This window comes from Lupinus angustifolius, unplaced genomic scaffold (genome assembly GCF_001865875.1).
Source record: "Lupinus angustifolius cultivar Tanjil unplaced genomic scaffold, LupAngTanjil_v1.0 Scaffold_131_26, whole genome shotgun sequence".
NCBI lineage: Eukaryota > Viridiplantae > Streptophyta > Magnoliopsida > Fabales > Fabaceae > Lupinus > Lupinus angustifolius.
Window position 1 is genome coordinate 55144 of NW_017725244.1, and position 9865 is coordinate 65008.

Consider the following 9865-nt stretch of genomic DNA (forward strand, 5'->3'; position numbering starts at 1 on the left):
ACAATGATCCTTCTGTGCATTGTGTGAAACATGTTTGATATGTTTTGAGTAAATCATTTTCGTTTTGTTTGTTTTTTTGGGGTGAATTTCAACTCTCTGATCAGAAGTTTCGAAAACCTAATTTCTTGAGTTCTCCACGGATTAATTGCTTTCAGGTTGATTTTTCTAAGCACTTTTAGGTTGATTTTATAATCACATGTGCAGAAATGATTAAATTCCTTAGAATTATGTTCAATATACTTAGAACTGATAGTGAAGAGAAAAAAGGTATGAAATGACAATGTATAAGTCATCCACTATTCATATTTTATCATTATTGACTTAAAAAAAAAGTAATACAAATGAATGGTTAATGATACTGATTGTATAGATAGCTTATGATGTTTCTCTAGGAAGATCAGCTGAGTAGATTGAAATTAGTTCAAGGCTAGGTCAATTATTTTGTTCCATAAACCAAATGAACTGATTTTGAGATGAAAATTAAGCTTATTAAATAAATAAGTAGAACTTAAATTAAATATAGTTTGAGTTAACAAATTTGTTTATTAAACAAGTGGTATTAAGAAAAAAAATCATTGAGGTTATAAATATATATATTTGGGAGTTTGTAAAAAATGAGTTAGTGTGCCATAATATTTGGTTGATTACATTTCAATGGATAAGCTCAAATCTAATGAATTGAGGAAGATAAAATAGAGTCTAAAACAATCTTAAATCAAATAAAATCACAACCTTTGTATTTTGTTATGATGACTTTTTAGGCTAAGTTTGAGAGTGCAGTTTTGGAGGGGAAGAGAAGGGATGACTTTGGAAAGTCTTTATCTTATTTGGGAGTCAGATAATAACATAGTTTAGTGATATAAAGTTTTATTAGATCCCCACGTACTATATTAGATAAAAAGTCAAATATTCGATTTTGTGTGTCATACTTGTTGGGAGGCAGACATCTACATCCAAGGTGATTAATTCCTAATTTATAGAATAAGGGATATTCTTGATTTTATCAAAAATAATACCGAAAAAGTGTGTAAAAATATTATAGGATGCCCCATAAAGTGTATTTTAACCTATACTTTTATAATACCGTTTGTGTTTTATTTTATTTTTAATAAGTGTTTATAAAATTATTAGATAAACCCTAATTAATAATTAAGGCATATGGACGGGACAAGGGTTTCCTCCTTTTCTTTTCTTTTTGTGATGTTATGAGGAAGGGCATGTATAAAGGACATTAAGAATAGAAATTAGTGCTGACAATGAATTGACCAATTCGATATTCGTTCAAAACTTCACTCATTATTTATTTTGATAAATTTGGTTTAAGAACCAAAGGAGTTAAATTTGAGTTAAAAATTGAACTCGTTAAATCAACGATTCGAACTTCAATGAAATACATTTTGACTCGTTAGGTTAAGGAGTTGATTCGATTAAATATACAATATATATATATATATATATATATATATAGGAGAGATCCTTTTACACTAAGTGCATCATTCTTGACTACCAGTGCATCATTCTTGACTACCCCAAATAATTTAACACCTTTCCTTTTGATGAACATGATTGAAACGGACAAGGTTAGTATCCTACAATCATAGTGTCGGATCATTAGGCCAACAAATTGGAAAGCTGCCACCAAAGTTTTACCGTTTTGCCATAAAAATACTGAGTTAGGATCCTTAAACATCCAAGAGTCAATGAGACTAGATCCTATGTCCACCAAAGTACAAACAGCAAAGGAACCAATTTTCTTCTTCTAATTCATTAACTCTAGTTTTTTTGCCGCGCAAAATGGAAATATTTTTATCAATATGTTTGGGGGTGGATTAATAGAATGAGTGAGGATTGTGAGTAGAATGAATCAACAAACAATCGAAGGGCAACTCGACGATTATCACATGATGCTAAAAAACTGAACGAAGATGGATTGTGGTTGGTGCAAAGATAATGAAGTCACAGAGAAGATGGTTCATTAGCCTCTCATTGTGTACAAGGTTAGAATGAAAAGGTTTGAGGATGAGAAGAGAGAAAAATAAATGAAATTATTATAATACCGTGATATTTAAATACTATTCAATAAAAAAATAAGGGTATTTTTTGTCCAATTATTTTGGTACACAATGCTAACATGTTCCTAACTAAAGAAGAAGGTTCCCCATATTAGCAAACCTCATATATATATATATATATATGAGTATATTTTACACCTAAATTAAGTTATACTAAATCTCAGTTAATGGACTATTCATTTTCTTAAATTCAATGGACCAAATGTGTGAAACTTAAAAGTTATTTAAGATTTTTCATTTTCTCTCTTATCATTTATTTCACTCATTCATTTGGTAGGTTGGATATAAGTGTAATTAGTGTAACTTAACTTGGATGATTATGTGACTATTAACTAACTTTTAAGCTTAATTATAAATTGATAGTAATTGTCCATCAACCATATAGCAATGAATTCATTCTCAAGCCTTGTACACACCGCACGTCACTGTGAGAGATGGCCATTTGTATGACACTGATTTACTATTCTCATATATATATATATATATAAGGGGGAATTCGTTTACACATAAGTTAAGTTACACTAATTACACTCAATCTTAATCATTGATTTTTTTAAATCCTACGAACCAAATGGATGAAATTTAAATGTCATCTAAGATTTCTATTTTTCTCTCATCATTTATTTTACTCTCCCATTTGGTACGTAGGATTTAAGAAAATCAATAACTTAGATTGAGTGTAATTAATGTAACTTAACTTGGAGAGTGTAAAAGGATCTCTCCTATATATATATATATATATTGTATATTTAATCGAATCAACTCCTTAACCTAACGAGTCAAAATGTATTTCATTGAAGTTCGAATCGTTGATTTAACGAGTTCAATTTTTAACTCAAATTTAACTCCTTTGGTTCTTAAACCAAATTTATCAAAATAAATAATGAGTGAAGTTTTGAACGAATATCGAATTGGTCAATTCATTGTCAGCACTAATTTCTATTCTTAATGTCCTTTATACATGCCCTTCCTCATAACATCACAAAAAGAAAAGAAAAGGAGGAAACCCTTGTCCCGTCCATATGCCTTAATTATTAATTAGGGTTTATCTAATAATTTTATAAACACTTATTAAAAATAAAATAAAACACAAACGGTATTATAAAAGTATAGGTTAAAATACACTTTATGGGGCATCCTATAAATTAGGAATTAATCACCTTGGATGTAGATGTTTGCCTCCCAACAAGTATGACACACAAAATCGAATATTTGACTTTTTATCTAATATAGTACGTGGGGATCTAATAAAACTTTATATCACTAAACTATGTTATTATCTGACTCCCAAATAAGATAAAGACTTTCCAAAGTCATCCCTTCTCTTCCCCTCCAAAACTGCACTCTCAAACTTAGCCTAAAAAGTCATCATAACAAAATACAAAGGTTGTGATTTTATTTGATTTAAGATTGTTTTAGACTCTATTTTATCTTCCTCAATTCATTAGATTTGAGCTTATCCATTGAAATGTAATCAACCAAATATTATGGCACACTAACTCATTTTTTACAAACTCCCAAATATATATATTTATAACCTCAATGATTTTTTTTCTTAATACCACTTGTTTAATAAACAAATTTGTTAACTCAAACTATATTTAATTTAAGTTCTACTTATTTATTTAATAAGCTTAATTTTCATCTCAAAATCAGTTCATTTGGTTTATGGAACAAAATAATTGACCTAGCCTTGAACTAATTTCAATCTACTCAGCTGATCTTCCTAGAGAAACATCATAAGCTATCTATACAATCAGTATCATTAACCATTCATTTGTATTACTTTTTTTTTAAGTCAATAATGATAAAATATGAATAGTGGATGACTTATACATTGTCATTTCATACCTTTTTTCTCTTCACTATCAGTTCTAAGTATATTGAACATAATTCTAAGGAATTTAATCATTTCTGCACATGTGATTATAAAATCAACCTAAAAGTGCTTAGAAAAATCAACCTGAAAGCAATTAATCCGTGGAGAACTCAAGAAATTAGGTTTTCGAAACTTCTGATCAGAGAGTTGAAATTCACCCCAAAAAAACAAACAAAACGAAAATGATTTACTCAAAACATATCAAACATGTTTCACACAATGCACAGAAGGATCATTGTGCATTTTTTTCGCATTTTTGTACATAAGTAGGTAAATCATGATGTTCTCCATCCAGTTAACAAATTCTAAATGCCATCCATAAAATTTTCTTTAACAAACCATTTCCAAATTGCAAGCAATCAAAAGTTCCAAGCAACATTACAGAAGTCCAGCATCTTTATCACCTCACACTGCATCATTGTCACTCAACTGCAAAGTACAAAAAGCAAACCATTGGAGACATTAGAACCATTTAAAGACTTTAACTAGTAAAAAAAAAAAACAGTCCAGAATATGAGGCTCCAAGGTTTAAACAAGTGACCTCGTTCATGATCACTAAGCAACAAAATAAAAATTTTAGGCAAATTGATTAGTATGACTATAAATAAAAATTATAGGCAAATCAAACATATATCAGATGGAATAACACATCAATATTTCCACTAGTTAAAACTATCAATTAACATTCCCAATGACCTAAGAAACTCTAAGTATTGCAAGCTTGTGACCCAAATGGGGGCATTAAGGTATTGTTGGATGGTATTGCTTGCTGACTTCTCCATCTTCTGAACATTCCCCAATGACTGTAGTAACAGTGTGGCTGTTAGGATTTAAAATATCCTAACAGCAAACAAGAATAAAAAATAGAATTTTGGAAATAGAAAAATGGATAAAGTTCTGAAATTAATCCAAGAAGGAGAAACTTCTTCCAAGGAAAAACTCTTACAACTCAATACTTCAAAACATAATATCAAGCCTATTACAGTATCCTATTTATGATAATTTAACCCCTACCCAATCAAGATATAATCTTAACTAACTAACAGGTAAAGATAGACTTCAGATAAGGATAGGCTACGAAATAATGGATAAAGATAAACTTTAACTTAGAATATGATAAAAACTAAACCCAAATCCAATTAAAAAAAACCGAACATTGACAGGGTATTATAACATCATCTTATGTGTTGCAGCAGATGTGCACATGGGTCAACTGCAGAATTATAACTCATGCAGTGCATTATATCATATTTTTTAATGTAGCCTTTCAATATTCACATGTGCTAAAGCCTAATGGGTAATAAAATATCCTAAACTCAAGGAAGCACCAGTGTCTTAAAAAATTTCAAGCCACATTAAAGGAACTGCTGCGTCAGTTAGTCAATCCCAGATAGTGGTGCATAGTGTCCAACCCCAAAAAAGCTATAGCATGTAGCAAGATGGCCACTCCATCGAAGAATAGGGAATTAATATAAATAACATAAAAACACATAAATGCTCAACAATAAAATAATACCCAAAATTAAAAACAAACTCATCATTAACAATCAACAGTCACAATGTAAAATATAGATACACAGCTAGCAGAAAAAAAAAGACGAAAGTTAAAATACAGAATACTAAAGTAAAAGGCAATGCTATGCTGCTGAGCACAGCAGAGACCTGCAAGGCTGCAACAAGGGGCTGTGAAGAGCACTTAGCACACCAGAGTTACTAGAAAAGTATAAACTCAGTCACCGGAAAATGGCCGACTTTGGCACAAAAAATGGTGTCGTGCCAGAGTATTAAACTTCTGTTTCATGGGGACTGGGGAGCACAAAACAGATGGTATATGGGTCTTAACTAACCGAAGGTGGGTTTGTAAACACTAAATGAGGTCTTACACAAAAAAAGACAGTAGGAAATGACTAAAATGTCTTCAATCAATATACCAGAAATGGCTAAAATGTCCTCAAAATATGGGCAACAGCTAGTAAAAAGGACAGATTGGGGATTTTGCCCCTACTACATTGCATCGCAGAAGGGCATGATAGCAGCCATGATTCACAGTGATAGTTTCTGCTATTTGCTGCAAAACCAAAATGCAAAGTGACAAGCTGGGAATCGTTGGGGGGGGGCTAATTAAGACATTATATAATCAACATGTTTGATATAGTGCTTAGAATACAAATCCATCAATTAAGCCGTCAAAAAAAGAACAGAAACTATAAATTCAATCCAACATAGTTACTTGAATTTCTAGGGAAGACGATGAATGGAATTTTTCAAATGTATATGGTTGGTTATTTCAACAGATTATGAGGCTTACTGTAGCTCTATATAACCATGCAAGGATGCAACTAGAATAACAGTCAAGAAAAATGAATAAACTATACTTAATGACTCAAGAAGCTCTAACCCCATCAGAAAAAAAGAGATTCATTTGAATTAAAGAGTAGGAGAATATAAAATACCATGAGATAAAAGAACAAAATTGAATGTTTTAATTAGTGAAATAAACACTAAAAAATCACAGGTTCAATGAAAATATTAAGGTCATTAAATCTCATGAATAAGCATGATACAGTATGTCAGTATCTAATATCTAGTATGTTTATGTTCCAATTATGAACGCATATAATTTATATTGACTTTCTTTTCATCATTTCATATTTCTTATTTGAGGATAAGCATTGGCACAATGCTAATGTTGTTGCCTAGTGACCTAGAGGTCTAGATTCAAATCTTGGAAACAACCACTTCGCTTACTAAGCTAATTTTGCATATGTTTGCTTTCCTCATACCTCACTAGGTGGGAGTCTCATGTATTGGCCCACCCTATTGCATAATCCTTATTCACCAAAGAGCAAATTTTGGCATACCCTTCCAAGTAACCTAAAATCTCCAAACTAGGGATACTTGTGTGCAAAACCTATTACAGCCTGAAGCTTTTCCTAACTCTCTTCTCATCTGAAAATAAAGTCTCAAAATGACAAGGAGTTGCGGATATGGGCTAACCCCAAAAACACTATAGCAGGATAGGCATTACGACTATGAAAATATATTTAAGTAATTTATAACCTACACATATCAATACACAAAAATACTAAAATATATCATATTAAAGACAGATTTCTAATAGAAAAGAGTGCTACAGATTCTACAGGTGATCAAAGTGGGAGGAGATAACAAAGTTATATCTCACAAAATTCGAAGGGAGGGTGATGTCTAAATTGGGTTCACTAAGTTTGATAAGAAGGTCAATAAAGAGATGATAGATGGGGCAAACAAGTCGGGGCCAAAGATAGGGTATGATCATGAATTAGGAAGCCTTGCAATTTTGTTCTATGTTGATGAAGAATGTGTAAGCAACCAAACATGTACACGAAATTAGGAAAAAGAAAGAGAAAAGACGAGAAGGGAGAATCAAGTAAAAATCGCATGGGCTAGGAAAAACAACATGTTAAGTAGAAGGGAAAGAGGGGGAAGGTTAAATTCCTTAAAACCATCAGAAAAAAACCTGCCACTTCTTAAAAATAGAGGCAAAAAAGACTCTCCCCTCTAAAATTAGGGTTCCACTTGCATCAAAACACATGGTGGGTCGTGACCCATGATTTGACCTGCCATTCCACCGCTATTTGACCTGAAAGGAACTGGAAGAAATATGCTATGCTATGCTATTGCGCCCTATTGACCACCTAGCTCCACATCAAAGAAAAGATGACAACAACAAAAAAGCCTTAACCCCACTAAGTGTATTAAGCTACATGGATGGAATGATGTCATAATCCTCTGTCATCAACATCTCAGCCCCAGGATGACCAAAAAGTCAAGGGAGTGACACTTGTTGGGAGGGGCAGTCATGCACCCCCGAAAGGGATTAGTTCCTTACCCAACAAATGTGAGGGATACCCTTGGTAATACAAAAAAACACCTCGGAAAAGAACAAAAAATCATGAGCACAAGCATATTGTAACATTAACAATAATCACCTTTACTTTATTATTACAAGTTATCTAGACCACAAAATAAGCTAATTCAAACACACATACCTCTGGCCATCAAGATTGCCCTGCCCATTACTCACACCACTACCATAAGACCCATCCTCAGCAGCAGTCTGCCACACGGACTGCCACGCCTGAGATGGTGGCTGCACATAAACCCCCGTGGCCGGGTCCACAGCAGGCCTCCCAATCATCATCCCACCAGCAGGCTGTCCAATTGGAGGATAATAATACGGAACCCCGCTTGCCGTAGCCCCCAGAATAGCCCCAGCAGCAAGAGCAGCATCGTCCTTAATCTCATCCCTGGGCACAATATCAACAAGAAAGTCAAATATATCAGTTCGGGTAATTGCAGCCGCGATGTCATTCTTCTGAAGTGTTCGCCGCTTGTTTTCCTCGGCGTGGAGCCAGGAGCGGATGGTGAGCTCCAGGATGAAGAGCTCGCAGGCTTTGGCGAAGAGGATTGGGGCCTCGGCCGAGATCATCCGGACGTCCTCGTCGGCTTTCATGATCTTCTTGATCCGGGCTAAGGGGAGCTGGTGGTTCTTGAAGTCGTTGACGTGTTCGATCTCTTGGCGCTGGTAGTTCCAGAACATTTGAAGCTGTTGTTGCTGTTGCTGGAGAAGCTGGTGGAATGCGGCGGGGGGAGGAGGAGCTTGGGGTTGGGGTTGGGTGGAGGAGGGTGGAGTTTGAGTGAGGTGGGTTTCAAGGGTTTGATTTTAATCAAGGGGAGAGTGAGTGAGTTAAAGAGAGAGAAAGGGATTGGTGTTATATTATTGGGGCTGGGGACTTTTGGAGGAGTAGGATGGAATTTGAATGGAAATTATCCAATGGGGCTGTGTAGATAAGGTAAACATACTGCCAAGTGGCAAGGGCATTTATTTTCTTATATTTTAAATATCTTTCTAGAAAAAAATTTATGGTATTCATATTATAAAAGTTTTATATTATTAATGTATCAATTATCATTTATGAATTAATTATATTGGCTCTTAAATAAAAATAAAGTAATATACATAAATGATTTATATGTTTTGACCATGTAAATTTTTTACGCTTATAGTGTATTGATATTCAACAATGTTTTTTAACGAAAACAATCAAGGCCCAACATGAATGAAAGGTTGTAAAAGGTGGAAATAAATAAGGTTAAGTCAGACTTTGCCTTAAATAGGTCGAGCCTATAGGTCATGTTGTGAAACCGGCTTGAATTGGCCAGTTAACCAGTTGGACTAGAATCGACCACTAGACCGATCTGAGCCACATATTGGATTGGGTATGCTTTGGAACTAATGAAAACTGATTTGACTCGGACGAGTGAAGTAAAAACAAGTTATTCGGCTGGTTCTTGGTTGAACCGGCAAATCAGTTTTTTATTTAAAAAAATGTGAAACTCAAAACGACATCATTTTGAATGAGTATTTTGTATTAAAAAATAAAATTACGTCATTTTGTGTTTGTATATTTTAAAAAACCCTAAATGATGTCATTTTGGACTAAAATAATTTTAAACTCTAAACATTGACATATAGATATAGCCAGCATACCCAAACCTCAATAGTTACAGACCTCCTCCATAATAGTCATTGTTACCTCTATTGTTCTCGCTATCTATTGTTGCTTCTTTTGTTCATCATTGGTTATGTCCTATGGCGTTGCCTTTGTTGCCATAGCTACCTACTAATGTAAGTAAGACTATATGTGCATAACACTTTTTGGTTTTGTTGGCTGTCATATATGCAATATTAATATATTGTACATAAATATACAATACACCTTATAATTATATAACAGTTGCTGTAACATGTTATAAACTTAAAATTATTGTACAATTATTATTTTACTATTAACATTGAAATGTTTGATACTTGATACTTATTTGGCAAAAGTTATTTGTGTGACATGCATCTTTTACAATATGATGTTAG

The 9865-nt window shown here is 33.3% G+C and overlaps 1 protein-coding gene across 1 annotated transcript; it reads right to left on the minus strand.

The window, feature by feature from the left end:
- Positions 1-4115: 4115 nt before the first annotated feature.
- Positions 4116-8650, minus strand: LOC109340037 (nuclear transcription factor Y subunit C-1-like; the record flags this gene model as incomplete). The annotated part of the gene is made up of 2 exons (XM_019577599.1): positions 4116-4380; positions 7983-8650. Coding segments are annotated over 2 exons (672 nt in total), but the record flags the coding sequence as incomplete, so codon positions are not given.
- Positions 8651-9865: the final 1215 nt, after the last annotated feature.